This window comes from Thalassophryne amazonica, chromosome 10, assembly GCF_902500255.1.
Source record: "Thalassophryne amazonica chromosome 10, fThaAma1.1, whole genome shotgun sequence".
NCBI classification, from domain to species: domain Eukaryota; kingdom Metazoa; phylum Chordata; class Actinopteri; order Batrachoidiformes; family Batrachoididae; genus Thalassophryne; species Thalassophryne amazonica.
This window is the reverse complement of record NC_047112.1, coordinates 14,357,016-14,376,843: the sequence shown is the minus strand read 5'-3', so window position 1 is coordinate 14,376,843 and position 19,828 is coordinate 14,357,016. Positions and strand designations below refer to the sequence as shown.

The 19,828-nt window shown below is 41.0% G+C and overlaps 1 protein-coding gene across 1 annotated transcript in view; it reads right to left on the bottom strand.

The window, feature by feature from the left end:
* Window positions 1-19,828, bottom strand: part of cfhl4 (complement factor H like 4) — a 63,399-nt gene that overhangs the window by 32,160 nt on the left and 11,411 nt on the right. The window contains exons 6-15 of the mRNA XM_034180788.1: window positions 19,645-19,827; window positions 19,366-19,557; window positions 19,093-19,269; window positions 13,297-13,479; window positions 13,015-13,209; window positions 12,747-12,923; window positions 8,528-8,713; window positions 3,790-3,954; window positions 1,956-2,144; window positions 1,688-1,873 (exon numbers count right to left, since the gene is read on the bottom strand). Coding sequence (XP_034036679.1) covers window positions 1,688-1,873; window positions 1,956-2,144; window positions 3,790-3,954; window positions 8,528-8,713; window positions 12,747-12,923; window positions 13,015-13,209; window positions 13,297-13,479; window positions 19,093-19,269; window positions 19,366-19,557; window positions 19,645-19,827 — 1,833 coding nt within the window. The remainder of the gene's footprint in view (window positions 1-1,687; window positions 1,874-1,955; window positions 2,145-3,789; window positions 3,955-8,527; window positions 8,714-12,746; window positions 12,924-13,014; window positions 13,210-13,296; window positions 13,480-19,092; window positions 19,270-19,365; window positions 19,558-19,644; window position 19,828) is intronic.

Below are 19,828 nucleotides of genomic sequence, written 5' to 3'. Positions count from 1 at the left end.
AATTTTTTCTTGTTGAGACAGCAGTTCCTTTTTTAGAGTGCAGTAAAAGTACTGAAGTAGAGAAGCTTGAATCTTCGCCTGGACTGGGTTGCTTGACACGAGGACGTTTCGCTTCAAATCGCAGAAGCTTCCTCAGCTAAAATTCTTGTTCTGGTAGTCTGACTTCTGTCTTGACTCTTGTAGAGAAGAATAAAACAGAAGTTACAAAAGCTGGAGTTTTAAACCTAACCAGTCCCCTCCTACCGAGAGGCCGACTGCTATAGGCTGGTGACTAAACAATAGCTCTAATTAGCACCTATTGTGCTCTAGTAACTGCAGACTGCAAGGACACTACATGGGTAGCTACACATACTACACTGAACACTACATAGGTGAGACTAAGCAACCTTTACACAAAAGGCTATACCAGCACCGCAGAGATGGCGCCAGTGGACCTCAGTCTGCAGTTCATCTCCACCTTAAAGACACTAACCACATGTTTGAGGACAAGGAAGTTAAAATCTTAGCCAGAGAGAAGAAATGGTTTGAGAGAGGGGTCAACGAGGCATTCTATGTGAAACGGTTGAAACCCAGCCTTAACCGGGGAGGGGGTCTGAGACACACTTTGTCCTCTGTTTACAATGGGGTACTCAGGTCAAAGCAGTTTCAGTCTTTGTTCATGGTAATGAGTCATTCACGTCATCAGGAAAGTCATCAAGGGAGCCATCAGGAGAAGCTTCCGTCCCATGATTAGGAGGGACAGTGGCCCTGTCATTAGGAGGGTGCTTACTAGAGCACAATAGGTGCTAATTAGAGCTATTGTTTAGTCACCAGCCTATAGCAGTCGGCCTCTCGGTAGGAGGGGACTGGTTAGGTTTAAAACCCCAGCTTTTGTGGCTTCTGTTTTATTCTTCTCTACAAGAGTCAAGACAGAAGTCAGACTACCAGAGCAAGAATTTTAGCTGAGGAAGCTTCTGCGATTTGAAGCGAAACGTCCTCGCGTCAAGCAACCCAGTCCAGTCGAAGATTCAAGCTTCTCTACTATGGAAACCACCTGGACAACTGAGAGCCTACACATAAAAGTACTGAACTTCCGCGTTGAGCTCATTTGAAACAGACTGAAGTCGCCGCTTGGGGTGAACAGTGTCATTTCAGAACGGTCTGGGCTCCCTCGTGCTAGAAAGGTTAAAAGTCTGAAGAATTTCGTGGGCTGCTGACTGTAGAAGGGTGTAGATCCTAAATTGACGTATCAGAGGTTTTTTAATAAAAAAAAAGTTTCCGTGCATGCGTGTGTTTTGCCTTTTTTTTAAACAATGTGTTTATTGACTTTTTTCCAACGTGAAAAGTGCAGACTATCCTGTCACATTATGCAACATTTCAATAATAATAATAATAATAAAGTATGTCTTTTGCCTTTTTGATATCAGCTTGTATAAAATAGCTTGTATAAAATTGATTTTCGCTCAAAAATTTATCATTCAAAATATCAAAAATCATCTGCTGAAGGCTGGGAAATTCAATGAGTTAAAGTGCATGAATACTTCATTGAGAAATGCAATGGGTACTATTAACTAGTATTTTAAGTTGTACAGTTAATACTCAGAGGTGCCAGTAATGCCCAGCAGGACTTTTGCATTCACCTACTTTGCAAATGCAAACTTGAATAGTTATTTTCCAAACGTTGTGTTTATGATACTGGAATACGTACATGTACATTGCAGGTTGTTCAACTCCCATTCCCCATCGTTGCATGTGACTGTGGCTTTTCCGAAAATTTCATAGTCTTTACGACACTGATAAATTACCGTAGCACCAGTTAGGTACTGCTTCTGATACAACGACATCACGACTGCATTCTGAACTTTGGGTGGGGGAGGGCAAGGCTTCCATATGGCTGGAATAAATCAAAACAATGAAGATGTTATAGCATCATTACAAATTTAACACAGAATAATATAAGACAGAATTTCACTCACGTTCACAGATATTTTTGGGTGGAATCTTATTTGTGTGCCATGTTCCACCGCTACAAGTCATGAAATGTGCCTTAGGTCGGTATCCATCTTTGCATTGAATTGTTATGCGTCTACCCTGATTGTACGCTTGATCTGATGGACTGATATTCCCATTAGGAATCACAGGTATTTCTCCACACTGATCTTCAGCTGGAAAAATTGATGACAATTTAGTTAGTTTGCAGTAACGGAATGATTATTCAGACATTTATTAAAATAAAACAAGCTTTGATTTCTAAAGTAAAAAAAAGTAAAGAGGTATGTGGAAGAGAATGAGTGTTCACGGTGTTGACACAAGTATTGTATATAGTTTTGGAAACAGACATGTATTCACGTTGTATAGGAAGTGGAATCAATGTTTATCGTGTTATTGTTGGGTCGTATGCAGGGAAAGTATGTACGTATATAGGTTAGGTATTGAATTGTGATGAGATGAAAAAGGGGTAAAAACAAAGGCAAAAGCTATTCGCCCAAACGTTGGGCAGATAAGTCATACATGGAACATTACACGCCCAACCGTTGGGCAGATTAATATAATGTCTTACCTTATTTGCCCAACTGTTGGACAGATAAGTCATACACTGAACATTACACGCCCAACCGTTGGGCAGATTAATATAATGTCTTACCTTATTCACCCAACCGTGATCGTGTATTTGACACATTTTGTGCATCTAAACTACGTTTTTTACACCACTTTTTAAGGCTCTATTGCGGCATATGTTTGACACATTTAATGGCGCTGTCTTTTATTACTGCGAAAACACCGCAATGGATGAAAGCAGACAAACTTCATAACTATTTTGAACGGAAGCCTGTTAACGACGACGAAACAGTTTTTTAACAAAATGCTGCTTGTTGCTTGTAAGATGGTGTTAGTTTGACACAGTTCCCTGGGTGTGATGAGTCAAACAGAACTGCTTTAGATCACAGCCCCTCCACGGGCTGCGAACCCTGCGTCAGCAGTCAGGGAGAAAATATCTGCCTTTTTCCCTCCTAAGTTGAAAAGGGAAGTGAACTCATTGGTTGGTTGTGGTTGGGTGTATATGCTCACGTATTTACTTTATTGAACCAACGGTTGGGCGAATAGCCACTCTGAAAAACAAATAAGTGAAAACATCTTCCTGCTCCTCGTTAAACATATAATTTGTAATAATGCTGAAATTGTTAACTTTGCTATTAGTATTTTCTCCTGTGAAAATAGTTTTTTTCTTTTCTATGTGTTCCAAATAAAAAAAATAAGAATAAGAATAAACTCTGTTGGACTTTAACTCTGTGTTGTGCATGCTTCCGTTATGCTTCCCACATTCCAACACTGGTACCTCTGCATCATGCTTGTAACCATAACATCCTGAGTTCAAATCCCTGTCAGACAAATGCAGCTTGTTTATTATTCGAACAAGAGAAGTAATCTGTTGTTTTGTGCTGCTGAAATAAACTGCAAAACTGAAAATGTCATCATAACACCACACAACCCAGTTGAAAAGATCTTTTATGAATTTCAACACAAAAGGTTGAAATTCAATGAGAGAAATGGGCAGGAGACAAATGCAGTTATTTTCTGATTAACAACTGCTATATTCTAAAATTGAAATAATATAGTCACAAGTTCACACAACCCCGTGGGAAAGATTGTGTTTGAATGTAGCTGAAGCAGACATCTTTCCCATTTCTCTCTCTCAACGTGTAGGTTTGAAGTTACATGTCGGTTGAAATTAGGTTGTAAGTTTCTTTAATTTCTGAAGCCTAGCGTTATTAATTCTAATTTCACTCTGAGAAGTTGTAGAGGCATTACCGATGCATTTCACGAGTCGAGACCACACTCTGTTGATGCATTTGGCTTCGCCCCACCAGCCTTTCCCGAAAAGCTTGTAACCTTCATTGCAAGAATAGTAGAGCGTTCCATTTATCGGGCCAACCGTAAATCCATTTGGAAAATAAGCTTTTGGACATGTGGTCCCTGCAAAAAAGACATTTACAAAAATAAACAAATAAGATACTATAACTTGGTACTGCTAATCAAAAGAAAGTAATGAAGGTTAGTGAAATAAATACTTTTACAAGTCCATATCTTGTGTTCATAATTTGACTGATTGCTAATGGTGTAAGTTGATGGTACACTGGTAATGCACCTGCAACCCAAGAGCAAAGTCAGTGATTCAAAGCCACCCATACAGCTTTTTTATGGTTTGGACCTTTTTCCACACAATTTCACATCCATTCATTCATTTGTTCATTTTCGACCATTTATCCAGGTCCATGCAGATGAAGCAGCTGATCCCACACTTCCCTATCCTCGACCAAGTCATCTAATGCTTCTCAAGGATCCCGAGGCATTCCCATGCCAGCTGGGAAATATAATCCCACGGGCCTCCTCCAAGGTGGAGGTGTCAGGAAGACCTCCCAAGGGAGATGACCAGAGGACATCCTCTCTAGATGCCCAAACCACCTCAGTTGGTCCTTTTGATGTGAAGAAGCAGCAGCTCTGCTCTGAGTTCCTGCTGGATAGTCAAACTTCTCACCCTGCCCAAGAGAGTAAGCCCAGATACCCAACAAGCCAATCTCATTTCTGCCACTTGTACCCGTGACCACCTTCTTTCAGTCATTCCCCAACTTCATGACCATAGGTGAGGATAGAAGTGTAAATCGACTGACAAATTGAGAATGCCATCTTCTTCACCACAATGGTCCGGTACAGCATCCGTAAAACATCAAATGCCATCCCAATCTGTCTGTCTATCTCACATTCCAACTTAAACCACCCTTATGGTGCCAAAGACCAATGCCAAAACCACATTCTCGTAAAAAAAAATGCATTGACACGTAGATAATAACTGCGCAAATTATCTCTGTGTGCGAGAATCAGCGCGCCCCCCTCACCCATTCGAAGTTGATTTCTGCTCATGCGCAGGGAATTCCTGCTCTCTCTCTTGAAACTTATGGCACTATGGGGGAGGAAAACAGGTCGGCACTGGCTCTGCTGTAAGTGATCGTCTCTGGAGACCAAGGTTTGATTGACACCCCTCCTCTCTGACATGGAAGTCAGTCGGAGACAACGGCGCTAAGGGCCCCTTCACACATATTACAAATGTGGTGGAACTGCGCATGAAGCAGGAATCATATGCAATACATGTAAAATCGTAATGCCTCGTGCACCTGTTGCAACAACTATTTGCGCAAACCAGCGACTGAAAGACAGAGTGTGCACTGTGGGAATCCATCGAACCCTCTCGCAGCAGGTGTCAGCCAAATTCCAAGTGACACACACGAACATCTACACTGTTCGCTTGGCACTTAGGAAATGTGTGGCCATTCGCACTATTAGCATGAAAGTAGTCAGCAGACGATCACTTTTGAGCTTGCAGTGAAATTTGTCTAAGTGCCCCCATGACTGTGAAGTTGCCAAGTACGTATGTGGCGTGCCAGAGTGTCAGCTCCCCCCACAACATATGTGCATGTGTTTCACACGCTTCCACTCCAACACATGCATGTGGTTTTCGCGCTCTCCCTCATGCGAGGTGCCTCTCATCTGATCACAGAGTGACACCTTGGTCTGTGCGCTGAACGGACAGGGCCTTGCTGGTTGTCAACAGCTGCTCTTGTCCTGGGCATCATAGCTGCAGAACATGTACCTTGTTTTGATGAACACACGAGTGTGTGTGCTTGCTGTCCTCAAGTGGAAATACATAAAAACATATATCTCTTTTGTGATGGGCTGGAGAAATGGACTGTTAGTTCATGTGGACACGCAGCAGGTGATCTGAATGTCACGTCTGTTTGACAGGACACACGTGTCGGGCTGGACATGTGCACGGGCCCAGCCCAACACACATGTCCTGTGAGTGGCGCAGGACTATATGACAAGCCAACAGTGCGACAAATACACCACTTTCAGTCATGTATCAGCAGAAATACACCATAACAAATGCCATTTGGTCAGGTATAACTGCACTTTTTCTCTTTTTTTAACAAATATGTTTATCTGCTTGTTGATTTTAGTCATTTCATGCTCTTGTTATAAGACAGTGATTGCAGTGCAGTGGTAAAGTTTCTGTCTGGTAATCAGAGCTTTTATAAATTGCACGTTCGAATCCTGTGAGTGGCATTTATTTTTTAATTAACCAGGTTTATTTAACCTCGGGGTTCTGTATTGCCTCCACTTTGATTTATTATTCATGTCAACCCAGTGATATTCACTAATTATTCAGCTGGTTTTTATTTTATTGTTCATCACGTCAGTGGCGCGATGTGGTGCACCTTGTCCCAGCTGCTTGCACTGTGTTCCTGCTCACATGACACCGTCACGTGCATGACACCATCGCAGCTGGTTCATTCACAACTGCCTGTTGGCTCGATGTTTTCATGGTTCCGCCGTGATTCACCCTGATTTATACTTAATCGTACTATGTGTGAAGGGGTCCTGAAACGTCACTCCATTCATCATCTATCTCAGTGACAGATCTCTGAAGCTTCTGTACAACAATCATTTCCACATAAATTCAGCAAATTATCACTACACAAATTATCTTTGCACGCGCAGTTAATATCTATGCGTGAATGCATTTTCAAAGAAGAAGAAGATATATCCCTGCCTTAGGTCAACAGCAGGGCTGAGCAAACCATGGCCGGCCTCATGACAACAGACGACACACACATAACACACAACACACATAAGCCGGCCCAGTACGTGAACACATATAAAAAGCACACACAAGGTAAAACTTGGGAAAGAAAAACCTTCATAGCTGCTGCGTTGAATCACGCAGCAGCAACGCAGGAAAAAAAACCCATCAGCACAATGAACAATGATCACACACAACAACAAGACGAGAGACGACGACCGAGATTTGTACGAGTCCAGTTGTCAGACAGAACACTCCGGAGGCAGCCTTTAGGCGCCATCAAAGGCCTTGTCCATCCATTCTGGAGGGAGGAGGGGCCCAGCCCTGAACAGTCCACTGTCCACAGTCAACGTCAGAGCTGGAGAAGCTGAGGGCGGGGGGAGACCAGGGAGTGAGGCATAAGTGTTGTTCTTCTTCCAGAAGGTTTTTATCACAGCGGCCTTGAAGTGCAGCTGTGTTTGGGAAGCCGAATAAATATCCAGATTAGCAGACGCCTGAAAGATTCCATAGACTGAGACAGAGTGGCTTTCAATACATCTGAATTAGGAGAGGAGATGTGGTCATTACTGACGATCAAAGCGGTTTTCTAGTGCAGCTATTCTTCCCGAGATGGTTTGCAACATGCGGTTAACACCCGCTGACTGAGCTGACACTGCCCTTCCAATCGAATCAATCATGTGGGGCAGCCTGGACGGACCAATTATTGCCGCTTCCACCTTCTTAATTTTCCGGTAAACCAGCGCTATGCCCGCTCCACACAGCAGGAACCCGGTCACCACTGTGCCAAATATATACACATCTTCAATGTCCTCCACAGACAGCATGTACAGGCACATGACTTCCCACTTCCTCCAACTGTCCATCACGTAACCCATCACATGTGTCCCGGCAGGACAGGTCGGGTCCTCTGCTCCCGAGTGTCTTGTAGAAAAAATAGTGTCAATTGCATTCAGAGACCACTTTAACAGATCCATTTTGCCGTTTCCAGAAAAGCAAAGCTGGCAGCCTCACAGACAACACGCCACAGAAGCAGGAAAGATAAGGAGGGAGGGAGAAGAGAAAAATGCGACCGTCTCGGCCGAGAGCAAGAAGGCAAAAAAAAAAAAATAAATAAAAATAATTACGCGAGTGTGGTTTTGGCACTGATCTGATGACATACAGCCTTTTCTGACAGAGGACTCTGGTCTCAGTGCTGATTCTCATCCCAGTTGCTTCACACTCGGCCTCAGCCCTGCTCAGTGTGCATCACAGTTCATAGTCTGATGAACCGAAGAGAACCACATGAGCCGCAAAAAGCAGAAATGCAACTCTGATCACGAAATTGGACACCCTCCAGTCAATGACTGCCCCTAGAAATTCCATCCATGAACATCACAAAAAAGATTGGTGACAAGGGGCAGCCCTGGCGGAGCCCAATACCCACCAGAAAGGGGTCCCATCTAATGCAGAGAATGCAGACACAGCTACTTGTTCACACAGTGATTTAATCATGTGTTGCAGGGTTCTGGTACCCCGTTCAGTTCCATATCCATGGTTTGAAATATGGAGTTACCATGGAGCCTACTGTATCCCAGCAATTACAGGGTGAGACGCAATGTTCACCATGGACAGGACGGCAGTCTATTGCAGGACCAACAGCCCTGTTACTCTTTTCATAATGATGCATACTGGTGAAATATCCCACTCTCCAGGGACTTTGAGGTCTCTTCAAATGTAGAAATCAAAAAGTTGCAGTCACATACTGTATGTCATTTACAGTTACACCAACTGAAAACACACTTTTGAGAGGGTCAGACCAGGTTCATCTCATTGATGACACTTTGCATGTCCTTGCAGTAGCACAATTAAAGGTACGTCAAGTTGACAAGTGCTTCAGTGCTGAAGTTTCTCTGAATAAACTGGATTACTCACGTGGGTCACATGTAATTGTTGGGGACCACTTGGCTTGGTTTCCTGTTATGAAGCATGTTGACGGTTTGCTGTGAGAAGCAACATAACCTGAATTACACTCCACCTGCAGAGTTTCATGTTTTTTGTAGACTTTCTTGTCTCCAAGAACATTTCCATTTCTAATGTCTGGCTTTGGACACGTTACCTCTGTGGAAAAACACAAAATAATATGGCTATAATGTTCATACCTGAAGATGTTAATGAAGAGTAACAGATGATGAAAGGGGGCCACAGTGCACAAAAAAGCCCCAATTTGTATGTTTGTCTTACACTTAAATATGGTGGGGCAGCAACAATGAAAATGAGTGGGTGTGTGATAATTCCATTTGGTTTCTGTGGATTATAAATGCTATAATCTTGTATATCTCCATTTTAAAAGAGCACATAAGAAGGACAAACTAATTAAAACTGGTGAATGCAATACATCAGATCAACTGATCAAACAATATTGTCTAGCCCAGGCGTGGCCAAGTTCGGTCCTCGAGAGCCACCTTCCTGACACTCTTAGTTGTCTCCCTGCTCCAACACACCTGAATCCAATGAAAGACTTGTTAGCAGACTTTTAATGAGCGTTTCATTGGATTCAGGTGTGTTGGAGCAGGGAGACAACTAAGAGTGTCAGGAAGGTGGCTCTTGAGGACCAAACTTGGCCACCCCTGGTCTAGCCTATGTAGTTAAGCCCCCCTCAGCTAAATTCTGAATTTTATGTTTGAAGGGTCTGTATGAAGTGGACTATAAAGCCTTGTTCACATCACCACTTAAAATCTAATTTTTAACATATCCAGATTGTACAACCCCAATTCCAATGAAGTTGGGATGTTGTGTGAAATGTAAAGAAAAACAGAATATAATGATTTGCAAATCCTCTTCATCCTATATTGAATTGAATACACCACAAAGACAAGATATTTAATGTTCAAACTGATACACTTTATTGTTTTTGTGTAAAGATTTGCTCATTTTGAAAAGGATGCCTGCAACACGTCTCAAAAAACTGGGACAGTGTATGTGGACCTTACGCGTAGCCAAGGGTGGGCCTGGATGGGCCTTGGCCCACCCACTTGTCAGCCAGGCCCGCCCCATCCAATGAGAAGGCTGAGTTGACACTCGACAGTCACCTGTTGTTGCCTCATCGTATTCCTATGATATGGTATTGCATTAGCACTGAGCGACAATTAGTAAATTTTGTCAAAAAAATCTGGTTCATCTTCTGTGATTTTTATTAATTCATTTTCAGAGTACAGTGGTCCCTCGCTATAACGCGGTTCACCTTTCACGGCCTCGCAGTTTCACGGATTTTTTTTAGAGCAATTTTGCATGCTTTTTTTTTTAATGGCGCATTGTGTTCTGCGTCCTTATCAGGTGGGCCGGTCACGGCACCGGTCGGCATCACCACGATTGCTCTCACTGCCTCTGATGCGCTTTCTGCGTGCTCAGTAAACGCCGCAGAGGGCAACCTCCTCCTGTCTGCTGTGCGGAATTGCACCAAATCTGGCAACAGGTCCAGAGACTATGCTCGCTGTTTTGATCCGGATGTTGATCGCAGCTGCAGAGCTCCGTGACCACCGAGAGAGGACTTGGATTCTTTGCGGGTCCCGCATCCGTACCTTGGGAGGCAGTGAGTGAGGGGAGAGCACGCGCATTGTGTTCTGCGTGTGTCTGTTTATAATCTTCTCGCCCAGAAGAAAAAAGAGAGTGTTTACACAAGAGAGAAAAGTGAGAAAATGTTAATGCCTGTTTGAGGAAAATGTGTAGTGAGGGGTTTTACAGCCTTAAAACATCTATAATAATTGTAAAAAATAGCGCTGACTACTTCGTGGATTTCGTTTATCACGGGTTATTTTTGAACGTAACTCCCGCGATAAACGAGGGAGCACATTTTTACTCAAATAGTCTTCTGCAGGCCTTCATCACAATGTCAATAACAACATGTACTGTCAAACGGCTGTTTTCTACTGTTAATCGGATAAAAACGTCCACCAGAACATCCATGTTGACTCACAGACTGAATGCACTCTCCGTGCTTTCCCTTGAAAGAGAACTGACCGAATCGTTGGACTATGATGACGTGATAAGAGAGTTCAACAAAAAACCCTGTCGTCTCCTGCTGTAGCATTAAAAGGATTCATCAAATGTAAGTGTGAGACCATTAATTACTTCTTTCTTCTAAATAGGCCTAATTGTTAATATTATATTGCAACTGCCACGAATCATGTTGGTGTCCGTTCTGATGGTTTTTAATTTGGCCGCTGAGCCATGGTTTCCATTGTTTATCAGTTTCATTATTTGGCCGCCGAGCCAACCTGTTTTCATGTTGCGGATATATTTTGAATTTTTATTTTAAAGGACTTTACATGACTAAGCGTTGCATTGCTGCTTGCATTGTCCATGAGGTGCTTGTGTCTGACACTTTGTGTCTGTGTAACTGTGCACACAGCGTCTGTGCAGTTGGCTGAGATGTGTTCATCATTAAACTTGGAATTCATGTTTGAAACAATGCCTTATTTAAATACCTATTGACGTTTTGGGTTTAGGCCGAGCCAAGTAGGCTACCAGACTTGCACTGAATGTGTGTGTGTGTGTGTGTGTGTGGCGCTGCAGTGCAGCTTGCATTATCCATGAAGAGTACTTGTGTCTGACATGTCACGTCTGTGTGCTCACTTTGCCAGTGCTGTAGGCTAAGTGATAACGTTGCTTGCGATGTCCAAACGAGGCATACTTTTTCAAACGGTGTATTATAATACCTACACCTTACCTACAACCCCAAAGTTTGGGCCCGTCTGATTTTTTCTGGGCCCACCCATTTTATGATTTCTGCCTATGCCCCTGATGTGGACGGTCAATGTGGACGGTTAATCAATGAGATCTGATTGGAATCATATTTGCAATAAATCCAATCTGAACTGGCAGTGTAAACAAGGCCTATAGTCATGTTTTTTTAAAAACTTTTCTAGTTTCTCTTGTGACTTATATTTCAAAGTGACCTATATCTAAAAAAAAAAAAAAAAAAAAAAAAAAAAAAAATACTGCATCTGCGCATAGGGAAGCTGCTCCTGTACATTTATCTGAATGAGGTGCCTGATCTACACTCCAGTGCAGAAGGTGGCAGTAATCCACTATTAAGCTGGATGCCAGTTGCCATAAAGGAAGAAGATCTGATTGAGAAAGATGTGGTGGGTCTTTGAGAATGAGTGACTTTATTAAATCAAGCTCTCAAACTGAAAGATCACACTTTTGAACAAAGAGAGGGGATAGCCTTCATCCTACTTGGCACTCCACTTGTTGGCACTTAGTGGGACAGCTGGGCTAACACTGCCCAAGCTAAGGCACACATTTAGCTCTGAACAGACATTTTCTTCTGTTCAATTGCAACAACAAGCAATTTATTCTTGAATTCTTTGTGCCTGGTACAATAACGAGTCCATTAGTTCAGATGGAAACAGTGCTGGTCAATTGTATCATAGAAGTTACGACTTTCATATTTGAGACTGATTAATTAATGGTTGTTTAAATTAAAGTTCCTGGTCTTTAAAACTAGGTGGTTCCCTATATTTCAAGGTAATTAAATATCATTCTAATTAAATATTGCTTTGCTAATGTGGTGTGACTTACCTAGGTCCTTCCAAGGAGGATCTTCCAATATTAAAGATAAATAAATCTTAATATTCAAATTCCTTGCATTTCTGGTCCGCCCATTTCATCCAAATAATTATTAAATCTTAAAATGAATTCTTTTGGTGACCCGTTCAATTTATTCCAATTTAGGACCCTAATAATTATACTGGAACATGCTTGTTGCCGCAGTGTGTACCCAAAGTTTAAAATTTAACTGCAAATTACTGCACCTTATTTTTCCATTTCCGCAACATATATTTTGGTGCCGCCGTGTGAGGTGCCATTAATCTCAAAATTAATCCCAAATAATCATTAAATGATTTAATTTCACTACATCACAAATGCTGTATTTGCATTATAATTATATAATCTGTCACTAAATTTGTTTTGGTTTTGTTGCAGGAAGTATTCACACCACCTTTCAAAATTAAGTGACTTTTAGATTGGAGGAAGTTCTATTTCTAGGTTTTCTCTTGACAGATTTTTGGATAGACGTGACAAACACTCTGTTGTAATTTATAGACTGGAATAAATGGAAAGTGATGCAGCGTTTATGTCACAGTACCTTCACAGAATGGGTTTGGGCTCCACCCATCTCTCGTGCATGTGGCGTTTGCGGCACCACCTGTCCTTCTGTAGCCTGACCTGCACCTGTAAATAACAACATCACCCAACTTTTTGGGTTCCGTGCTGTGAGTCCAGCCCTCCACAAGTGTGTCATGTGGATAATCACACGTAACGTCTACAACAAGAAAGAGGACCGAGTGATTTTAGATGATGATCAACCACATAAATACAGCATGAAAAACAAACGATCACACACACTTTCTCACCTTTGCATACTGGTTGGATATCCCACTCTCCATTGTCTTGGCAAGTCAACACTGCAGAGGCCATGTGAGGCTCAGAAATCCAATACCCACGGTCACATGTGATGTTTACATTTTCACCAGGTAAGAACACAATTTTGGATCCAGAATCAGAACTGGTTGCTCTGATCTGTGGCCACGCCAGTTTACATGTTATTGCTGCAAAGTCGCAAAATTAGACACGTGTTAGATCAGCGATGTGGCTGTTCAGTAATTCCGTTTCAGTGGATGAGCTGGATTCCTCACGTTCACACGTAGGAGTGGGGCTCCACTCATCTCTGAGTCCTATTTGGGTGCATTTTGGAAGGCTGTCTTCAGTTCGCTTATAACCTGAATCACATTTGAAATGCAGGACTTCGTTTTCTTTGTACTTTATCTTAGATCCAGGAACATTTCCATTTTCAATGTCAGGTTTGAAACACATTATCTCTGTGGAACAACAATACAAACAATATGTATAGCATTCAATCATGAATAGGCGAATGAAGAGTAACAGATGATTAAAGGGGGCTCATAGTGCACAAAAACAGTTTTTCAGTGTTCCTGTTACAGTTAAATATAGTGCAGCAGATAACAGAATATTTTCAGAGGAATCCTTCAAATCCAGTTACAAGCACCAAAGTTTGACTGTGTATACCTTTTTGTACATATTTTTAGAAAAATAACGTTAGCCATTTGAATTTTCAATAGGGGGCCAAGTAGGGGTCAGTTGAAGAACTGCTTAGGGGTAAAACAAAATGTCCCAATCATATTGAAAGCTATACCACATTATGTGTCTGATCACAAAGATTCCACAATGGTATAGTTTGGACTATTTATAACTGAATGTTCTGGAGTTATGGGGTAAAAACAGCAAGCATGGTGACAAAGGTCACTTTCAGTTTGTACAGGGGTCAAAAGTTAAAGTTGCTCCAATTATGGTAAAACATGATGCAAATTATTGGTTGAGTTAGTAGGATTTTAAAAAGGAATAGTTTGCACCATGTGTCATGCTTAGTTATCATGTTACGGGGTAACATATATCACATGTCATAGAATCCAATGGACGTCGACATTGTTTGACCTTTACTTTGGAGACCAACCATTCAACACAGTCAGAACTATTCCATTTGTTAAACCTAGTACAACCAATAATTTGCACCATGTTTTACCAAAACTGGACCAACTTTAACTTTTGACCCCTATATAAACTGAAGCTGACCTTTGTCACCATGCTTGCTGTTTTAACCCCTTAACATTCAGTTATAGATAGGCCAAACAATACCTTTTTGGAATCTTTGTGATCAGACACATAATATGGTATAGCTTTCAATATGATTGGAACATTTTTTTGACCCCCATGCAGTTCTTCAATTGACCCCTACTTGGCCCGCTATTGAAAATTCAAATTGCTAAAGTTATTTTTCTACAATATGTACCAAAAGGTATACACAGTCAAATTTTGGTGCTTGTAATCGGATTTGAACGATTCTTACAGTTATCTGCTGTACTAATATGGTTGGTCAGCCAGGGCTTGTATGATTTAAATCATCTGATTCAAATCTTGATTGAACTCGCTGTAAAAAACAAAAAACAAAACAAAACAAACAAACAAAAAAAAAAATCAAAAAAGATCAGTACTTAAAACATCACTGAAATATGAAATCAGTACCATTAATTAATGGTACTTGTACATGTTGTACTGTATGTGCACCTTTCTGTTTTAACATGCCAATAAAGATAACTAATGATATTATTTGTGTAGTCTCATTTTGAAGAGGGAAATTAAAAAAAGTCTATTTAAATTAATAAAAGTCGACCGAAAAAAAAAAAATCATGACTTTCTAGAAAAAAAAGTAGATTTTTTTTTTTTTTTTAACCAGCCCATCTCATTCAGCTTGTGAAGATAATAACTCAGAACTGTGAGGACTATCATCTGTATATATCTCCAAATTAAAAGGACATGTAAAAAAGACAAACTGAAACATCTGGAGGTGTATCATGAATCAGATCAATTGAAAAGCAACTTTAATTAGCCCCAAAAGTATCTAATATCCCATAGAAACCCCTTGCTGGAGTAGGCTTAACAACATAAGCTAGTAACCACAATTAAAAAAAAAAAAATCTGTTTAACTTTTTTTATGGATGTTGTGTTTTCTGCATTGTAGTTTGTTTTGTTTTAACCAATTTTCTGTTACTGTTAGAATGGCCTGAGCAGTGGGTCACCCCTCTGAGTCTGGTCTGCTTAAGGTTTCTTCCTCAAAAAAAAAAAAAAAAAAAAAAAAAAAAATCAAAAATGGCAGAGGGAGTTTTTCCTTACCACTGTTTTAGGTTTGAACAAAAGATAAACTCTGTCAAAGCAAGTTGCTTTCCGGCTATGTCTCCTGGCTACAGTGAAGCCCTTTCTTAGTAGACGTGATCTTGAGATGGTCTCTCATGCTTTCATCAGCTCCAGACTTCATTACTGTGATACATTTTACCCTGGTGTTAACCAGTCTTCTCTTGCACACCTCCAACTTGTGCAAAATACTGCTGTTCTTAAGGACCACTTCCAGAGGGGAGCATATGTACTTTATTCACTCCACTGGCTTCCAGTTAATTTTTAGAATTGATTTTAAGATTTTAGTTTGTTGTTAAAGCTATTAATGGCCTTTCACCATCCTATTTGTCTGAAATTTTAAGTCCCCGCACTTACAATAGGACATTACGGGAGTCTAATCAGCTGTCTAATCATGTACATGTTCTGATTCAAAATACAAACTCTGGGGTGATCATGCTTTTGAGGTAGCTGAACCCAGACTGTGGAACTATTTCTGACCCCAGCACTTTTTAAATCAAAAGCTCAAGACTTACTTATTTAAACTGGCTTTTAATACCAAGTGGTGCTGTGACATGTTCTGTTTTTAATTTCAATTTCAATTTTCAATTTAATCAGCTTATAAAGCGCCAAATGACAACAAAATCTCAAGGCACCTCACACAGAACAGTGCAACATAAAAATTAAAATAAATAAATAAATAATAAAAAATTCAAATACATAATTAAAACAGAAGTAAAATAATAAAACAGATAAAAGCTAAAAACTATTCATAAGAAAGAGAATAAAAATAGGTTTTAAGTCTTGATTTAAAAATGTCCATGGACTCCAACTGCCATATGATTGCAGGAAGACCGTGTGGCAGTCGGAAGACCGTTCCACAGAGCAGGTGCACGATAAGAAAAGGCTCTTTGACCCGCTGACTTCATCTTCACCCTGGAAACGCAGAGAAGTTCTGCATCCTGCGACTGCAAAGCTCGGGCCGGCACGTAGGGTTCCCCCAGACTGGCCAGATAAGACAGCGCCTGTCCATGAACAACTTTATAAGTCAAGAACAAAACCTTAAAATCTGCTCTCACAGAGACAGGGAGCCAGTGTAAAGATGCCAAAATGCCAAATTTTTATGTGCCGTTTAAACTCTATTGTATGATTGTTTCATTTTTGTGAATTCTTGATCTTTAATTTTTACTGTAAAGCACTTTGGACACCGTCTGGCTGCTGTAAAGGGCTACAGAAATAAATGTTGATTGATTGACTGACTGTTGCCTATGTGCTTGCTCAGGGGCTTGGTCAGGTTTGACCATATCCATGTAAAGTACCTTCAGGTGAGGTTGTTGTGATCTGGCACTATTTAAATAAACTGAATTGTCACCTACTGAACACAACACCTGCCAAATTACAAATTGCATATTTAAGTGGATGTTATATGAACATTTTCCAGTCTACAAAGTGACGCTTTTTCTGACTTGTTTGGTTGGTTTTGTGACATATTTCAAAGTGGCCAATATGTCAAATAATACTGCATTATCATTTATGGCCACAAGAGAGCATCATTTGCACGAGTAACAAGCTGTTCCTGTACACTGATCTGAATGAGGTGCCCTCTGATCCACACTCCACAGCAGACGGTGGCAGGAATGTACCCTTAAGCTGGATGCTAGTCGCCATAAAAGATTAAGAAGACCTGAGTGAGGAGAATGTGCTGGGTCTTCAAGAATAAGCGACATTATTAAATCATACTGTTAAACTGAAAGATCATGTTCTTGAAAAAGAGAAGGAATAACCTTAATATGATTAAGCACTTCACTTCTTTTCTAGTTTGTGGGACAGCCAGAGACACAATGAGGAGGATAGCTTGGCTAAGGTAAGGCTCACTCTAATGTTTGAAAAATGCGTCATCAATTTAAAAGTTTGTTTACATTTAGTGAGGTGAAGATACACACATTTAGCTCTGAACAGGTGTTTTATCTAGCCAGTGGAGACAACAAGCAGTTTAATCTGGAGTTTGTTGTCCCTGCTACAATAACATTCACTAGCCTGTCTTTTTGCATTATAAATAATGTGCCAATTCAATACATTTTGCTTCTTGTTGCATGAAGTACTTGCATCACATTTCACAAAAAAATATGACATACAGACAGGTGACACTTATGAAGTGCAGCGAAAAATATCTCGAACCCTTATTTTATCCCACAGAAACAAATGCAGCATGCCAGCTGTCATTTGTTGGAGAGGTGTAGGGAACCTTCTTGCCCATGCATGAATTTTTCTCATCTGCAGCGCATGCCAGTCACAAGCTCCAAATCAAAGAGTGCAGACCAGCATTGTGCCTCCAACCGATTTTAACATGACGGAACAACTTGAGGCGAGGACTTTTGACTGCTTTGCTGATATGTCTCTGTCTGATTTTTGGCTCTTCAAAACGACACTAAAAGGGACTCGATTTGAGTCACGAGAAGACTTCACACGGAATGCGATGGCCCAGCAGACTTCCAGAAATGCTTCTGCCAATAGCAGAACCTCTGACAGAAGTGTGTGTGAGACAGTGACGAATCACAGGCGTGTTCTGTTTGTCCAGGAAAACCCTGAATCAGCTGAGCAGAATGAGTGACTGTGGGTCTTCTAGACACAGTTGCTTCTCCTCCACCGTCAGCGACTTCAGCACCAATTTCACAGACACTCTGTGCGTGCCCATCCCAACTGTCAAAATGGAATGCGTGCTAATCCCCATGTCCTCCGCAAGTTCTTGTATGGTGATATGACGGTCATTTATGACCAACGAGACTGACGTGCTGTGTGGATGAGAAGAATTTGATGGGCAAGAAGGTTCCCTACACCTCTCCAACAAATGACACCTCACATGCTGCATTTGGGACCGTGGGATAAAATAAGGTTGGATCATTTTTAATGCACCTCGCATATATTTTTCCCTGTTTCATGACATACTAGAAGCACTCAGAGTGCAAACCTCCTCCAAGGCCATGGGGTCACTGATGCCATAACATCTACACGCCGTGGAATCATTGAACCTAAAACAGGCTAACGATGTTTGCTCAGTAGTAAAAAAAGTTTAATCTGCTGTGACTGGAGAGCATGTATCCTTAGCGCTTGGCATCACAGCTTATTGCAACTTGCACCTTTCCCAGAAGCTACTGTTATCTGAGCACTGATATTGATATTGCATGTGCTTATAGACAAAAACAAATAAGAGACAACATTCAATTTATTATTCAACTAAACTGCAAATATATGAATTTTTTTAACATTTATGAAACACTTCTCTAAACAAGGCCATAGGGTCACTGACCCTAAAGAGATTCCCTCCTTGGCACAGTGATCTATTTCTTTTTGTCTCTTTCTCTAAAATTGTATATAATAATTAGATTATTAATATATAAACAAAAATAAATTTAAGAAATGTTACAATTTGAAAACAAATGCACCCAAATGTGATGACAGCTGCAACTGCTTAATGCTAACTTTTAACAGTGAAAATGCCATAGACATGCTAACGTGTTAGCATCGTGATCCGGATCGTGATCCGGATCACCACTAAAATTTAATCTCATGTTCCTCTTGTCATTTCCAACCACTCCACAAAATTTCATCAAAATCCGTTCAAAACGTTTTGAGTTATCCTGCTGACAAACAGACAAACAAACAAACGCGACCGAAAACATAACCTCCTTGGCGGAGGTAATAATCCAACTAATACAGTAAGAGATGCAGCGTTAACACCACAATACCTTGACAGAAAGGGTTTGGGCTCCACCCATCTCTGGTGCATGTGGCCTTTGTGACACCACCTGTCTTTCTGTAGCCTGACCAACACGTGTAAAAAACAGTGTCATCCAACTTTGTGGTTTCCCAGTACGCATACCAGTACTCTACAAGACGGTTATTGGGACGAAGACATCTAACTTCTACAGAAAGAAAGGAGCAATTTAGAGGATGATCAGCCACATAAATACAAATGATCTGAACCCGACTGTGGATCATATGATGATACACTTTCATACCTTGGCATACTGCTTGAGGATCCCAGTTTCCACTCTCTTGGCAAGTCACCACTGATGAGACTGTGCGAGCTCCAATCCAATACCCGTATTTACATGTGATGGTTACAGTTTCACCAGGTAAGAATACATTTTTGAAAGGTGGATCAACACTGGTTGCTCCGACCAGTGGCAACGTCAGTTTACATGTTACAACTGCAAAGTCACAAAATTCAACACGTGTTAACTCAGTGAGGTGGCTGTTCAGTAATTACGTTTCAGTGGATGAACTGGATTCCTCACATTCACATGCAGGCGTGGGGCTCCACTCGGCTCTTATTCCTATTTTGGTGCATGTTGAGGCTCTGCCTTCAGCGGGTTTATAACCCTGGTTACATTCGTAATGCAGGACTGCGTGTTCTTTGTACTTTTCTGTATCTCCAGGAACTTTTCCATTTTCAATGTCAGGCTTGAAACACTCTATCAC